This window comes from Glandiceps talaboti, chromosome 8, assembly GCF_964340395.1.
Source record: "Glandiceps talaboti chromosome 8, keGlaTala1.1, whole genome shotgun sequence".
In the NCBI taxonomy this organism is placed as follows: domain Eukaryota; kingdom Metazoa; phylum Hemichordata; class Enteropneusta; family Spengelidae; genus Glandiceps; species Glandiceps talaboti.
Genome location: NC_135556.1, coordinates 15,513,789 through 15,531,884, shown reverse-complemented (window position 1 = coordinate 15,531,884; position 18,096 = coordinate 15,513,789). Strand labels below are relative to the sequence as shown.

General features: G+C 35.2%; 1 protein-coding gene across 1 annotated transcript; it reads right to left on the bottom strand.

The window, feature by feature from the left end:
* Positions 1–2,037: 2,037 nt before the first annotated feature.
* On the bottom strand, positions 2,038–14,152 carry LOC144439248 (LON peptidase N-terminal domain and RING finger protein 3-like). The gene is made up of 12 exons (XM_078128522.1): positions 13,423–14,152; positions 11,489–11,607; positions 10,748–10,870; positions 9,301–9,440; positions 7,663–7,787; positions 6,740–6,889; positions 5,921–6,005; positions 5,563–5,677; positions 4,745–4,866; positions 4,136–4,309; positions 3,566–3,735; positions 2,038–2,755 (listed from the first exon to the last, which is right to left on the bottom strand). The coding sequence occupies exons 1-12, from the start codon at positions 14,009–14,011 to the stop codon at positions 2,451–2,453; spliced, it is 2,217 nt and encodes a 738-aa protein (XP_077984648.1). The 5' UTR covers positions 14,012–14,152; the 3' UTR covers positions 2,038–2,450.
* Positions 14,153–18,096: the final 3,944 nt, after the last annotated feature.

The window sequence follows — 18,096 nt, the reverse complement described above, 5'->3', positions numbered from 1 at the left end:
GAAATTGTAGAAAATCTACATACTGGACAATAATAGAGAAAGTCTCACACAATTCAGAAATTGAAAAAAAAAAAAATATGTAAACCATGACTCAAGATAGAGTTCTGAACTAAAATATTTACTACTATAGTATGATCCTTCAAGACCTGAAGTTTAGATTTAGATTTATTCTCCTAAAAACTGAAGTTTTTTTATGAAACTAAAAATTCATTAAGATTTCCTCATTTCATATTGCATACCCTGAATAACATACAAAATAATTTATATTTCCCCAAAATCAGTATTATGTTTCAAACATACTTTATAAGTAATGTCAAATTTTAAAATGACCCTGACTTTAAGTCATTCAACTGAGGTATAGTCTAACAAACTCAACGAAGTACTCACTTGTGGTTGTGAGGTTTCTTTACGACTCAAAGACTGAATTCACTAGCTGAATTTTATTCACTCTAATCCCTGCCAGGTGATACTTTTTTTACAATTATCTTTTCTACACTTCTGCTGTCCTTAGCCTGCTTACGATGCTGTTGACATATATCGTTAGCCCTCGTAATCTCCACTTGTTGTGACTATGGTTAATGTGGCCACACCTCTAAAAGTTGTCATTAAAAACATGTATGTTAAATTTACATAATCATATGTAAATAACATGTAAATTAATCACATGTCCACCACATTTGCATCATGATGCATTGCCTTCACTTGGTAACACATGTATATTTGCATAATTTTATGAATAATAATAGTCTGATGAGTTGTCATGATTGAAAGGACTGCATGCTGTCATCAACAAGGCTATTGGGTGAAAATTTTGAAATTGTTATTATCAGTTTTGACAATGTAATCAAGACAAGCAGAGAATACGAGGACTAGGAGGTATGACCAGCCAACGATGCATCTTGACAGCACAGTAAACAGGCTATGTTGTGCCTTGCATCAGTCAACAACAGGATTTAATATTCATTCACATTTTTAATTATTATTATATGTGGTCATATGGATGAGAATTGGGTAATCAGTTTGGAGTTTTTATTTATAAAACTATTTTCTCAAGACATCCTTTTTAAATCAATGTGAAACAACATTGGCAAAGTCTATGTTTGTAACTCAATACATTGCTACGATTGATATATGTGTAAAAGGTTTGTTATTGTACATACAATAACAAACAAACAAACAAACAAAAACAGACTTAGTCAAGGTTGTTTCACATTGATTTCTGAAGTAGGATGCCATGATGTTTTGGAAATAAAAAAAATAAAAAATAAGTACCCAATCATCATCTTTAGGGCCACTTTAATATTGAATATCTCACACATACAAGCACAATCACAATGTGAACAAATATCTTGATATACAACTTAAAAAATTGTCACAATAAACCTTAATGCATTTCTTGAAATTTGTTCCTCATATTTTGTATCATGACACACAAATGACAGACTAGTTTTAACCTTTGAACTTTGACACCTGGTATTAGCATATGGTACCCATCATATCTGCATATGACATCATTTTCCAAGACTATCCATAAATAAGTAAGTAATTCTTAGCAACTGTTGCAAATTGTAAATGCAGACTGACAAAAAATGTCAACAAGTCTCCCAAAGTGCCATTTAAAATATTCAGATTATTTCAAAATGTCTCCCAAATTGCCAATAAAGAACCTGTGCAAAATGCAGAAGCTGAAAATGCCTCTGCATATTTGACATTTCACACAAATATATTAAATATATACAGTTGTGCCAAGATTTACCATCCAATTAGTACATGTATTACTTTGCATGTATCTTTCTTTCCTCTGAAAACTGAATACTGTATAAAAATTTCTTCCAACACTCATAGTTGTACATTATTTCAGAGTCTTTACTATATAGCACCTGTAAATTTTCCTCACAAAAAATCTTGCTGGAAGCCATTTCAGGATGCAGGTAGCAAAATCTAATAACATCTTCTAACTGTAGATTTCATGTACTGGAGAAATTGGAAGAGTGTGTTCAATATAAAGGAGTGAATATAAAAGTTTGTATTTCTACCTTCATGTATATTATAATAATCCAATGATATGGCAGATTGTCTGAAAACACCATCTACTCACCAACCCTGAATAGTTAGGAACCCTTAAAGTTCAGTTTGGGTACAGAAGTGCTGTAGTACTACAGTACCACATGAAGTTACACAAACCCTCTTATATGAGAAGCAAACTTTTCTACACGTGTAAGATTGTAAATTTGAGTGAAGGGTTTTTACTTTCCTGATTTTTCACCATGCAATATTGTAATGACTTGTAACAAAGTTTGGAACCTTTCACAAATTAGAAAGAGGGGAGGGGGACAGGTTTTTTTCCATTGGGTTGAGATATGTTAATGTTATTCACTATGCCACAGGTATCCTAGAGCAAGTGCTGCACCAGAGATGAAAAGAAGAGGGTACTCTCCAAGACTGTCTAGTCAGGAGGAGCCTTGTCGGGAGACATAATTCAGAACTCTACGTAGAGCCAGCAACCTGTCTTTGAGACTGGCCATGGACAGCACTGTCATCTGAGCTCTGGAATCCAGGGGAAGTACAGCCAATAGCCACCACGTCCAGCGAGGTCCATGAACTGCAGTTTGAAGATCATCTCCCTTAGGTGGCATACTACCAAAGTGATTCTCAATACGACCTTTAATAACTCCTCTCAGACCTTGAAACCATGTCTTAGCTTCATCATATATTGCATCATGGAGGGCTTTCAACTCGGCAAGTTCTTCTTCATCTGAAAGAACATGACAGTAAACACAGATGAGTTATGGAGGGCAAAGGTAAATGGTTGTGCTCGGATACTAGGATTTCCCTTAATACCAACATCACAGACTACTGCTAGAATTCAGTAATACTGTGTGTTAACCATCAACTATTCCAATACCACTATTGCTTAAGTGGCCATATTGATGAGGATTGAGTATTTATTTTTGGATTTTCAATTTTATAAAACAATTTCATCATGGCTTCCTACTAGAAAAATCAATGTGAAACAACATACGCCAAGTCCTTGTTATAACTCAATAAATTGCAAAAGATTGAAAAATGTGTAAAACATTTGTTATTGTACATACAAACCAAACTTTTTACACACTTTTCAGCGTTTTGAAATGTATTGAATAACAAATAAAGACTTGCTTGGTCAATGCTGTTTCACATTGTTTTTTTCAAAATATGAAAACAGAGTAGAGTTGCCTGAAGAATTAGAAATCCAAAATAAATATCAATTTGTCACCCATATACTTATGGCTACTTTAATGATTCATAAAGGGAAGTACTGATTTTTTGTGACGGATTTGATTTAATTCCAATACCGCCTCTGAAATTCTGTTCTTCTCAGATGTCAGCGAGGCACTTGACTCAATCACACTCAATGCTAATGGGATGGTTTTAGTTTTATACCCCCCCCCCCCCCCAATTCATGCATAACGTGATGGTATATCGATTCAAAGACAGGAAAACATGACAGCAACTTACTTCCAGTAACCCTTACAGATGATAGAGTTTCAATTTATCAAGTTATTGAGTATCATATCAAACTTACTTTCCACAGCTTTGTCTTTAAGAAACTCCACCTTGGCGGTATGATAACCATCTCTTACTCCTCGATCGAGAACTTTGAATCTACGGCCACCAATAGCATCTATGACAGATCGACCATCAGGAAAAAACTGCACATCACGTACTTCCAACATACAACCATATTCAGCAAACCTGAGAGATTATGAAAGTTGAACGGTCAGCTTTGAGTTTCAAGAAACACATTCTATCTTTATCAGGTACAGACTACAGCTTTTTTCCAGGTACAACTGTCCTTTCATATATCTCAATCATAGTGTTGTGACTGGCATGTGTGACGACTTTGACAGCTTCCTCTCTCTCATGACAATAATGGAAACTAATAGCAAAGTGTGAAAAGTACACGGCACTTGAATACTCAAAGTTTCTCTCATTACATCGCTTGTACTACTCCTCTCACCTGGGTGTTTAATGAGAACAGTTTAAGTATATACATGAACTATCTATACTGTACGAGTTTTTCACAAGATTTTCCCACCTTCCAGGTAAGTTGAGATTTTCACACTGTACAAGATAACATTGTAAATAGACTTACCCTGTTTGGTCATTTGGAAGACACATGCCAAATTGCCTTGCTCCCGTCTCTAAGCAGCGTCTAACCATGAGTCGATATCGTGGTTCAAAGATATGTAATGGACATGGTATGGTTGGATAAGCTAATGTGCACACAAACACGGGGATTTCACTAACACTGTCGCTATTTGCATAACTGAAAACAAGAACAATAGCAATGGGTTATTTAAGATGAAAACCCTGTGCTCCATGAGAAATCAATGGCAACCTAGTTCATCTCAACACAATTTTTGACTATCATGCTTTGGCAACTGTTTTCATTATTTGTTTTTCAATTCATCAAGATTTTAATTAAAAAAATATCACCAGTGTCGTTTTATACCGGTACTCTCAAGAATACATCCGGAGTGATAGTGAAGCATCAGTGTCGAATAAGGTTTCATTACGCCCCAAAAACAGGATATGCTCTTCACAGTAAGGATCTCTCTGAAACCACTCAATGTCATTTTGATTTGTAACATACTGTTGTTGACCAGAAATGTCCTAAAAAACATTCTACATCAGTTTCACACTCAGTTATGATGGGTCTTTACTGGTCATCTGACAATGACATATTCTGTGCTTCACTTACTTGGCAAGTTCTTCCATTTCGGCCTCGTGTAACTTTTTCCTTTCTTCAAGTTCTTGAGGAAGGAATTTGACAACCATCTTCTCCATAATTTCTGTAGTGGCTTCTCTTCTTTCAGCGAGATACTGTAATGATAAAAACATCATACTAATGCATCAAATATGAACAAAACACAATAGATGGAAAGTCAATAACGCTATTTTGAAATGTTTTGCTACTGGCGGTGCGTTCATTCTCGGTAGGTCACAGTCACTTCCGTTTTGCAGTTACAATCAATTGAATTGATCACATCCTAGATAGTACATGTTACATCATGCAATCCAGCAAAAGTACTTTCGGAAGACTGAGAGTTGATCGTATGACATTCGTCACAATATTGCTCAAGATTATTTCATTTTGAAACACTGAATACAACTAGTATGTATCTACATATACTCATAAGGTGTGTATTTTCTAAGACAGAATCTTATAGGTGCTTTTGCTAGATCACATGCCGCATGTCGCTGCACGCACTATACCAATCACAATTGATTACAATCACAAAATGAAAGTGGCTGCGACCTACCTTGAGTAAGTGCACCGCCCGTAGCAAAACAGGTCAAAATAGCACTATTGAATCATTGCTTTCAAAGTTTCACTTTCTTTGCTTGGTTCTCAAAATGCCATTAAAGCAAGCTCACTTCGAAGTTACATGAGAACTACAATTGCTACTGACTCGGCATGATAGTGGCATCATCACAACTTCCAGTCCTCAGAAAACAGTTAAAATAGTTCTGCATTTTCTAGTTCTCATAACAAAATCTCAAAATAATCTTTCTTACCTCTATTAAGGAATGTTTACAAAGAGGACACTTGTTGTTGTGGTCCAGGCATCTGTCCAGACAGTTGCGACAAAACATATGTCCACATGGCGTAGTCACTGGTTGGTAGTACAATCTACAAGATTCAAATATTCAACTGTTATTACCAGCCATTGCAATGCGTTGTAAGTGTGAATCTAGCTTTATGCCATTCGAAAGAATAATTGTACCACACCTTTACACATAGAAATACATCTAAAATCTAACTAACATCAGCAACATAATATCACAAAAAGCTAGACACATTGGGAACTTTTTACTCATCTTGAAAGAAATAGTTGTTGATACATTAGTCAAGGAGTTTGTTATTGTTGCTTACCTGAAACACAGACTACATTCATAGTCACTCTTGTCAATCATCTCTGGCTTCACTTCTCTGGGAGTTCTTGGCCTAACTTCTATTTCTGCAAGTAAAAAACAGAGGTATACTTCTTGAGTAATAGCTACTACTTACAAATTTGTGTGATTTTCTAGGAGATAATTATCCTGTTACACCATGGTCGGTTAATGTGTTTCTGTTCATGGGTTATCAACAATTTAGTAAATATTCACATTTCTTTCACACCTTACAGTTTAAAGGGGCACAAGCTGAGTTTACACTTGTTTTGTACATATTGTACTTACTGGAGCACATTTAGCCACCACTTGCAAATTAACTGAACTCAAACCCTGGTATCACGATATAATTTATAAACGATCCGATAACGTAATTTATCAAACGCACCAAAAATGTTTTAAGAAATGCCTACTATGCAATGAACTGTTTTAACAAGAAAACAATTATAATGTTATAGAAGACATGTATCAACATTACAATCATTTTGAAATAGTTTCATCGAGGGTTATTACGCAAGTATTTTCGCTCGAGTAAAAGAGCTTGCCAACTCAGCTTGTGCAACTTTAATGCTTTGTACAATTTCTATTCGTCATGTACATACTTTCAAAGATGCCTTCCCTGTGTCCCCCCCTCCTTCTCATACCAAATGAGAACACGAGATCCATCAGACATTTTTTATCATTTTTTATCTTACAACAATCCCATTTTGTTTCAACTTCCAAGAGATACCAGTGTTCATAAAAACAAGATTTAGTAATTCCTCATGGAAATCAGTAAGGAAGGTGTCAGCAATTCACTTACTTGAAAATTTAAAGTGTGTTTTAATTGGACTGGACAGAGGGCTCAAATCATTTCGTTTCCTTTTGCCAATTTCTATTACAGCACTACTCAATGACAGCCTGCTTCGTGTAGACGATGATGATGATGATGACATTGATGGTGAGGAGACCTCTGTTGCCATGGAAACAAAAGACATGAATTAGGGCTTTTATAGACAGGTTAGTACTTAATGTGTGAAACAAAGAAAGAGCTTTTTACTAAGTTCAGAGTGATTTGGGTGATCACAGAGAATCAAAAAAGTGTAAAGGAGTTAGGTTTTGTGTTATTAAAATTGAATGCTAGACTGAGGGTAATTTCATTTCCATATTCACAGCAGTAAACCTTGTGGAAAACCCTGATTCAATGTCTTTTCTTCCAAAACATTCAGAGGGTACTGAGGTGACCTCATTTGAAATGGTTTGGTTTATCATACACATTCACACAGCAGTGATGCATGACACTTGACACTTTTATCTCCTACCAGGGTTACCAGGTGTTTACATGTACCTTTTCACAAGGAAATCATTAGTCTGTGACAGAGCACCCTCACACATCACTTGGAGAGACATGACATATCTTACAGTCAAGGAAGTCAAGTGCCAATCATACAACAGCAGCAAGTTTCAAAGCTATTTGGAACAAGCATTCACAGCTGATTGTTCATTTGCTGTTTTCACAACTCAAGTTGAACTTTATTGAGCTTTTGCAATGTTCTTGTAACATTTTTCTTGTCAGAAAGATCTCTCGAAACAATTCACGCTAATTGAAATTCATGTCAGACACTCAAGCTAGCAAAAAATGGTCAATAGAGTGAATTAGGAGGCCAAAGCAAAGGAGGAAATGAAAGTAGATTATGCCACATGTGGATTTCCATAGCAGTCTTTCATTTTTCTCTTACTACTAACCTTTGAGCGCATCTACTTCCGTATCAGCTACTTTTAACAGAGCAGAGAAATCAGGGTGTTTTCGTTTGTCTAATTCTGTGCTTTCAGAAGTGTCCATGATGTCACTGGAGCTTGCATTGTTTTTCCTTTTTGAGGTATCTGGGTCATCATTTGAAGCCGAGATCTCTGTTGCACCAGAGGCATCAGCTTTGATGTTGGAAGCAGATGAATTATTTCCTGAGTCAGGTTTGCTAGTATTGCTTGTGGATGTGCTTTCTTCTGATTTACTAACAGCAGATTCATTCGTATTCTGAAAGTACAAATGTGTCAATTATTAATAATCTTTCTTTGCTTTAACATATCATTTAAACACTGTGCCATTCAGAGATGCATGACAATATATTATCTTTGTTATAGTATATCAAAATATTGACTTATCTCTAAAAACTTTTTAAAATGCAATTTGCAAGAATGTAATCTCAAGTCCACCTGACAAGATTGATTTCATATTTAATACCTTGTAATGTGCTTTATGTGCATTTTGTTAGTTTTTCTTGTTTGTGAGTTTAATATTCTTTTTTTTCATTTTTAGGAGCCTGGAAATAGAACTTGTTTCCATTGGTTTTCAAATTAACAAATAAATCATTGCAGACATCATTTTATTGTCAGTTTATCAAACATCAAGTCTTTGGTTTACAAAATTAGCATGAATTGTTTGAAATGACGAATTGTTCATTGATTTCATAACAGATTTTGGTACACTGGGGTGACAAATACTGAACGACATTTCTAATCTTAAGTACATTTCACTGTCTTCTTAGCATAGATTGAATATTTAGTTAGAAAGTTATATATTAAAGGTACATTTTATGACTATTGGTCCGCTTGGAAAATACTGTAAAATTTTCAGGTTAAGAAAGAAACGGGAAACCATTGCTTTAAACTTGTTTTGACTTTCATCATAATGAGGTCTTCAAAAAAAGTGCCTACACATTGCACATGGTTGTTACCAGTAGCAACGGTTTTCTCACCTTTTTTTTAATAGCACACAAGTCATTTTAATTTTTACGCATGACATGGTGGATATAAACATCACTATGGCTTCAGGTAGGTGTGAATTTATGAACACTTACTCATTACGGATTTAAGCGGGATGCCACTCAGGAAAATAACAGTATTTTTTTTTACACTTTGAGTTCTGGAGAGTCATTTCATAATTTCACATCACATAATTTTCACTAAGTTGCTAAAAAACACCAAATTGAACCCACTTCACACTTCTATTGTACTTCCAATGGAACACAATGCATCATGGGTCTTAGCAGACATAATTATTTACAAAGTTTATGATAATACCTTTTTATTTGCTTGGGTGGCATTCCCCTTTAAAGTTCACACATAGGTGGATAGAAGCTTGTAAAAAACAGGTTACACAACATTTATCTTTTCACTCAGAAATATCGTCTTTTAACATCTTTGTTTGATAGCGCAATAAGAACAACTTCAAGTATCAAGCAAAACAGCAAAATCCTCCCATGGAAGAATTTCAATTACAATATCATTACCTCTGTTCTTGATGTCTCTAATAAGTCCTGGTCTTCCCTTAGCTCACTTGCGGAATATCCGTGAAGCGTGAGTCTAACTGCCGATCTAAGAAACTCTACATTATCTTCCATTATTGGTGCGGCATAGGGCAATGGTGCACCAAAAGGTGGACGCACTGTATTCAACATGTGGTGACTAAGTTCACTTCGCTTCAAATTTTCCGCCGGAAGAGGTGACAGCAGGCTATGCAGCACCTAGCAGGAATTGGGAAAAAAAATCAAAATTGTTCTATCAAATTACAACATCTGAATCATAATATCTGGCATTGGGTGAAGAATCATGACTGCTCTTGATTTTGAATTTTGTCTATAGGCATCATCAGATATGGATATATATCTTATGGGCGAGAGAATATTTGCATTATAGTAATAATTTGATAACTCTACGGACATGATCTAGGCAAGGTCATTAGTCACACACGTTCTTACACTTGTTCTATCTAAATATTATCATTTCATTTTGGTAATTCCAAGTTTGATAAATCTTCACCTTTCTGGCAGTTGTATTCAAACAATCAGCACTTTTTTCATAGTTTAATTTGATATCCCCATTATTCTCAAAGGGGAACGCCACTCCAGGAGACAGACATTTTCATGAATATGTGTTTCTTGAAATAAACTTACGTCATAACATATTCCAATTCAACTTAGTTTTATAGCAACATTATCACTTTACTCTGTACAGAACACCTTCACTAACAGCACAAAGACTATATCGAAGAATATACCACAGAATAAACACATGTAACATAAAAGTGCCAATGACATTGTAGCACAACTGTTGACAGTACACTTTAATTTTCTGTAATGATTAAGTGGTCTGGTTGCTAAACATATTTGCAAACATTCTTTGAAGATTTATTCCCCTGCCTTCCCATCCATGGTGTTATAACTGCAATATACACCATTATTTAATGTTACTATGAGTGTGGTCTTGTAGCTAGGCATATTGACATACAATTTTGCAATGCTTTCATTTACCGTACTTTCCTGTCACAGGTGTTATTTTGGCATTATACGTCATTGTTTACATGTTGCTATGTGGTCTTGTTGCTAAGGTCATTTACATAATTTTAAATAATGTTTATTTAATTGCCTACCCATCCCTGTTTTTATAATTGTCCAAAAAAATCTGCCAAGGACTAGTGCATTATGGGAGTCAACAGAAATAAATTATACAAAATGCTATACACTTCAGTGGAAAGCAGCTGTTATGAATATTCAGTGTTCAACCATTGAATAATTTATTTCTGCTGACTCCCATGATGCAATAGCCCTTAGCAAAGATATCCTAAGAATGCACAAGATCAACTTGCTGTTTCTCTGAAATCGTAAGTGATTGTAGGTGAGGTAAAATCACGAAATGACTCCCCAGAAAATCTCTATTTCCCGGAGTGGCACTCCTGTTTAAGACTTGATTTGTTCCATCAGATAAGGGATATGAGGTTGACAAGTGATCAGTTGTCCCTATGCACAGGACAATGTTGAAGAAAGTGAAATACCTTTGCAAGTTCTTTTCGAGCTGAGGTATTGGATGGATCTAGCACTAAACATTGGAGAAAAGCAATCATGGCTTCTTCATTTCTTCCAAGTCCCAACAATGCTGAACCTTTCCTATAATGGCCCTACAAAGGCAATTGAATGCTTACAATTCAATATTTCTAAAATTGGTTTCAACTTTGCAGTGGTTAAAATACAAAATCTTCTTGGCAAATACATGTACGAATGATCTGGCCCACATCCCAGTTCTCATGTTTCCATTAGATTGTACCTTCTCAAATATGCATACTTGGGTATGGCAAATTCAACTGATACATGTAGCAATTTTTTTTCTTCGTTTTTTTAATAACACATGTTTAAGTGATCAATATCTCACACGAAATGACCAGGTCAATTAATATACAAATTGTGACATCAAGTCATTCACAATTTGGTAACTCGGTCAAAATATTGTATAATTTGGCAACTCGGTCAAAATATTGTATACCCCAAAATTACTAAATTCCATGTGTTTCAACTAGTTTGTGTAGCTCTTTACGAAATTGTTAATTTTATCTCCTATTTCGAACAGGTCGTGAATGGCATTCCACCATAGACCTTGACTGGTCAAATACATAAATATATCAACACTCCAGTTACAACCAGTGCTGCTTAATGTTTTTTTTTATTTGTGTTCACAGACGCAAGTGTGAAAATGAAGTTTTGTTTCATAACTTTTCAAAACGAATTCTTGTGTAACTTACCTTTGGCCAGTCTGGTCTCAACTCACAGGCCCTGTCACTGTCCTTCAGGGCATCCTGGTAATTACCTAATGTTGCATATGCATGGGACCGGTTACTGGCAAGTAAATGATCTCTTGGCACTGAAGAATAATCAAAATACAAAATTATGGGTTGAAGTGGCTATATGGATGAGAATTGGGAATTTATTCAGGATATTTAATTCATTAAACAATTTTATCATGGCTTCCGACCTACTTGAAAAATCAATGTGAAACAACATTTGCAAGTACAATAAATTGTGTAAAATGTTTGTCATTGTACATATATTTTGTACAGTAACAAACTTTTTTATTTATTTATTTTTTTTTTACACATTTTTGAACTTTTTGCAATGTACTGAGTTACAAACACAGACTTGTAAAGTCAATGTTGTTTCACCATACACCCCAAAATATTGCACCAACAGAAGCAATGCCATGTGACAAACACCCTCCGAGGCTCTCCCATTCAAAACACTCAAGCTGAAAATTTATTTTAAATTTGAAATATCAGGAATCAATTAACTTTACTTATGAACTTATGTGATTAGTTTTTCGTGGTCGGGTTAAATGATTTTAGGACAGGTTTTATGAAACTGCCAATTATACAAGGTTATGTATACAAATAATATGTAATAGGTTGTTTCACAATAGATGTTCCCTTTGTGTGTTCTGATCTGTTCAATACTTTCAATACCATGCCATGTGACTTTTTGGTGGCAAGCACAACTTCTCTGATACAGTAATATTAGAAACTATCCCCTTTTCACACATTCATTATTCATCAACATTTGTAACAAATCTTTTGTTGAATTTAACCCTATGAAGTACAATCTCAAGCTTACAACATGCGTGCTAATACTAGCACAAGAAAACTGTCCGTGCGCGGTACTAGTACTAATTCAAGTACATGTTCACCTGCTCCTACGACAGTTATTAAGTATTCATCATTTTAGTTCATGAATAGGACTACACCGAGTGCTTTTACTGACTAAAATAGTAGAATTTGGCATGAAATTGAAGGGTCGTTGTCAAAACTTACATAAACCAGTTTGGCTAACTCATAAATATTCATTACGAGAAAGGTGAACTTTGGGGTCATACCATTATCGGTTGACCAACTAAGCTTTTTGATAAGCACAGACGGTGGAGGGGATACCATCATGTCATCCGGACACGGGCTGTAGTCTAATGGCCATGGCTTCTAAATAAACACTCACCAATTTCGCTACAAATATTTGAAAACTTAGAATCATTTCCATTCATAAGTGTCGACGATGAGCTGTTGTTTGAGATATCAAAATAACTAACTGCCCCGGCGAGAAAATTAATTATAGATTGTACCGTCCAATTGAGATTCTCAATGCATTACGTAGTCCGTTCATTAGTTACGCAAGCTCACGAGGCAAGTGTTTTAGCCATGTTTATTTCGGTCGAGCACCAAAACACACACGTGTTTTATTTTGATCTAGAGAGTGGTGCTATTTCTAAATTGGTCGATACCTGATTTAGAAGATTCCTCTTTTAAAGACGTCCTTTTTTAAAACGATTCCACCAATAAAGTTAGAGAGAAAATCAGTTTATTATTTCATGTAACACCAACCGTCGACACTTCGACAGGTTAGGTTGCAAGTGTTTATGTGTCATCGTTTACCGTTGACCCCGAGTTAAATAACTTTGTATTTGCATAATGTAAAAAAAATAAAGGTGTCAATGAAATCATGAAATTACTAAATTCGCAGTTGATCTTTCCTTGGCACAGTCTCTCTAGTTCTCAGCTTTAGAACGAATATCGAGTTGGTAAAAAGAGTTGGCTTGCTAGTAGTAGTATTCAACTACCCATTCAAACTGTATTGTTGTTGTACAGTGTACTACTGGAAACCATCACTTTGTAAATAACACATATTTCGAACTTACCCAATGTTAACGCTTCGGAATACTTCTCCACGGCCTCAAGATATTTTTCCTCTGAAAAAAGTTGATTGCCGATAGCTTTCGTTTTACAAGCTTTGCTTTCATTTGCAAAGTACTTTTCAAGTAAATTTGACAATTCGACGTTAAGTTTGAGAGTTGTAATTACTAACCCTGCGTGGTGAACATTACATTTTTTACACGTTCTGGTTTGAAGTTTTTGTAGACAAAGTTTACAGAAAGTATGGCCACAGGGTAAAGTAACAGGTTCATACAATAAACTGTGACATATCAAACAGGAAAACATGTCCAAAGATTCCTTCTGATAGGTTCCAGCTGACAAACCCTCCTTTTTGCTGATAATTTCAACAAAACCTGTCACTAAATGAGTCAACCGATCGGATGAAACGTTTCCTAGTTCGAAAGCCGCCGCATAGGAGTTAAAGGCTTCATCAAGATTTCCAGCTCGTGCTTCAGAATCGCCTTTTGCAAGATAGAAATCCATATTTGGCCCGTGTTCCCGGAGAAGACGACTGTAGATTTGAGCCGCGACGTCGAAATTCTGGCTTATGAATGCTTCCCTTGCTACATCCATAGCTGACGTACAGAGTTGAGTACTAAAAAAATCATAGAGACGAGTACTGATCCACTACAAATATCCCAATGGTATATAGAGTCAGTGGATTAACACTCGTTGAATCTGGATCGAGTCAGAGAAACACAGAAAACGTTATACGTGGTACGATGTCTTCTCATAACTGACCTCTCGGCCTACATAAGGGTTCAAATAGCGTTCACCTTCGGCACGGCTTACATAAAGTCACGTGATGTAGTTACCCCTTTTTATTGGCCACTGAACGCTGTTCTGTGCTGTTCCAGTTATAAAGTCCCCCCTTCATAATAGTTGTTTCTGACGACACTTCATATTTTAAGAAATTGAATGCGAAATATCTTTACTTTTCATTTTACGACACAATTTTAGTAACATATGGTCAAAGTGAATAATATGGAATAAGAGCATTATGCACTTAAAGTGTACCATTATACTGTGAAGAGCAAGGGTCACTACCCTATTACATAGATTTTTTGGTTACGAAAGCGCTATTTTTCAAGTTCACGCAGCCCGACAAAAACACCTTCAACGTGATAGACAAACACACGAAAACCTTCACACTTTTCTTCTGTTTTAATACTGAACGTTGTACACATGCTGTGTTGTAGTACAAGTAACTTGGAATGTTGTGTTTTAATAGATTTGCACATTTATTGATTTCCATTGATCATTAACATACATATACATGTACATGTAACAAACATATTATATATATCTATCTATAAATATGCAGAGTAAATATGTTTACCTACACAGTGAAAGGTTGTGCTGCTTGCGTATATCACCGTCTGACTGCACCGTCTGTACGCTATGCAGTTTTAATAAAAACTTCATAGCGTACCAAAACTCGCCAAACATCGACCATCACATTGATTTCAATCAAATGAAAAAAAACCCACAGAATTGACCAATATTAAGCCTTATTTGAAGAGAAACTTTACTTTCCAACTGCGTGATAAATTGTGCTCGAAATATTGTTGGGTTTTTTCATTTAATTATCTATATTTGTACAATATTGTAAAAAAAAAATTAAAAAATAAAAAACATGCGCGGCCCTGTCGATCCACAAAGGTGGCACAGACCCGGGTCACAGACATTTCATTTGAAAACTGTCGGTAAACATATGATCCGAACGAGTTTCTCAGAATTGATCATGTTACTTTGCTTAATATTAAAGTATTATGTATATTTCATGTATATTACACTAGTATGTTTTTCAAACATTGATCATGACGCTCATGCTCATGACGAACATTCACATTACACTTGACCCCCGGGACTTGACCCTGACCCTGCATGGAAGTCACGTACAGTGCATTGACTCTGACGACACCAAAATAAATGTAGTACGTACCATGCACGTAGTTTAATCAATTTTCAGAGATGATTATGATATAGAATTCATGAAGGTCAAGAAGACAAAGAATTTGTTTAGAATCTTATACCAGGATCGGTTGAGTTATCGGAAACATATTTTTTTCAAAATTTTGCCTAAAGTAGCCTTCAGTATTTACAAGGATGAGGGAAGGGAGCACGTTTTTTTTCTTCACTTTTTACAAATCAGCTTGGGGGGGGGGGGGGCATATATTAGAAAGTGGGATTAGGGGAAGGGCCACATTTTACATTGACTCATTGCATTGCTTAACATTGCATTATTGGGGGGGTGGGGGGGTTGTCACCCCATGGCTGCCACCGGATCCAAATCCCATTGCTACTATTCGGTTAGGGTTATGGTTAGGATTACGGTTAGGGTTAGGGTTATGTACATGATATCAGCCTGTATCAAAATTGTGGCTGACAACCATACACCACAGAGTCGGGGGAGGGTCACATTTTACACAACAGTCCAAGCCTATTTCCCCGCCCCCTTGTAATTACTGAAGGCTCCCTAATGAATCGAAATTTAAGAGAAAAGATGTCTTATAAATCTACACAAAATAAAATATCAAACTATACGGCAAAATAGGTTTGACCTTCCTTGAACTACGTTAGACAAATAAAAAAAATATGCTAATTTACTGAAATGAACAGGTATTAAACTTTACATAGTGGTCTTTGTAGCTCTGTAAATCGGCATGATAAATTCACTTATAGGTCCATACATACCTACAGTATGAATACATAAAATATTCTCCAATATTTTTTCTTCATTTATCTGGAAAATACTTGTGATCTAAGGGTATTCATTACTCATCTATCAACTCATACTGACAAAGCTCCCTCAGGTCTCATATTTTCCTTGGCTGAAGAAAAATGTTGGGAAATAACAGAGCTAAGAAAACGATACTCTGTCCATGGCTTTCAGATAACACTAATTTCAAACACAAACCAGACATAAACTGACTTGCCATCAATAATGGCAAAGCCTTTAGAGTTTTGTTCCTACACTTTGTCAGAATGAAAATTCTGAGCTCTAACTACCATTCATGATGTTCTCAATCAAAAATCATCAATTATGCAAATGACTTATTAAAACTACAAGCTACATAAACAACCTTTATAAGATATGCAAGCTTTCTTACGGTTGACGTAGTGGGATTGCCTTATTCCTTGAACATTTTTGAAAATTTTCAACATGGCCTAAACATGAAAAATTCCCATTAAAGCTTATATTTGAAAATTATATATTTGGTAAATTTTTTCTTTACAAATGTTTCACTTCTAGTATCAAATTTGTACTACACTTGGTCTTTCATGATTTGTGCTCCTGATTCATCATTAAAACATTCTGGGTATAGAGTAAAAAAGTTTGACTGCAAGAACTATGAAACCAGAGCCCTTGAACACACACTCTCACATTTACTTTACCCTCAGACCACTATAGTGGTCTGAGCTTTACCCTTTAAACACGGGACCAGAAATGCCAGTCGGATCGTTCAAATCATTTCAAAATAAAGTCATCTCCACACATAAGTATATGTTTTAATATTCTTTATTCATGCATTTGGTTCAAGTGTTTGTAAGTTTTTCTGAACTATATAACACCTGAGTTTAAAGAGAACATAGAAGGAGGTTCCTATAAAATAGTTTCAGATATCAAACAACCTGCAATATCCCATAATGACATCCCCGATGGCAGCCATTTTGATTTTACATAAATATGTATAATTTCAGGGAATAATGTTTTTTAAAATCTGCAACCAGATTTGAGAAGAAGATTTGTTGATTTTATCTCTTTTATTTTATTTTATTTCTTTTAGTGGTGTGAGATTTTGTAAAACACCGACGAAAATTAGTTGACACTTTTTTAACGGTTTCTGCAACAAAATATTCGTATGTACATAATTTGTTTACACACTGGAATTATTTTCAACAAATTGATAACTCTTGGTGCTTGAAAATGAGGGGGGCAGAGTGTGGGGTAGGGAGTTATTTTGAATGATTGAACGCAATCATCATATATACTTTCAGCAAATAAGCACTGTCGTTGTGCATTATGGGAAACAGGGAAAATAATCAAATAGTTTTGTTTACGACATGTGACATTGGTTATTAGATTGTCTACATGAATGGAAAAAATACAAAATCAAAATTATACACATATGATTTCCAAAAGACAGGAAAAGAGTTGAGTAATCACACTGTAATTTTAGTACAACTTTTACAGATTTTAACAACAAATACAAACCAATATCAAATATTCACTACAAATGTTGTAAACTTGGCTTGCAAAAAAGTGTGCATTTTATTGGCATTGGTAACTTAGTTGCATTTCCCTTCGCTCACTGAGAAAATATTTCAGAACCGCTGGACTATATACTAACTTCCTGGTATGTGGTAAGCTAATCAGATAAAACAAACGTCGACAAAAAAAGTTACGAAAGCAAGATATCATATATATGAACTTTACAAAAACTACACAGAATTTTGATAGATCTCCTTGTACATGTTAGTTTCATATAGAATCAATATGAAACTAACATTTCTAAGGAATAGAATCAATGGCTATATAAACAGGTATCTGATGGCGTCAAACTGCATAATTTTTGGTAACTTGTAGCTTAATTGGTACATGTAATTACATATATGTATATATATATATATATATATATATATATATATATATA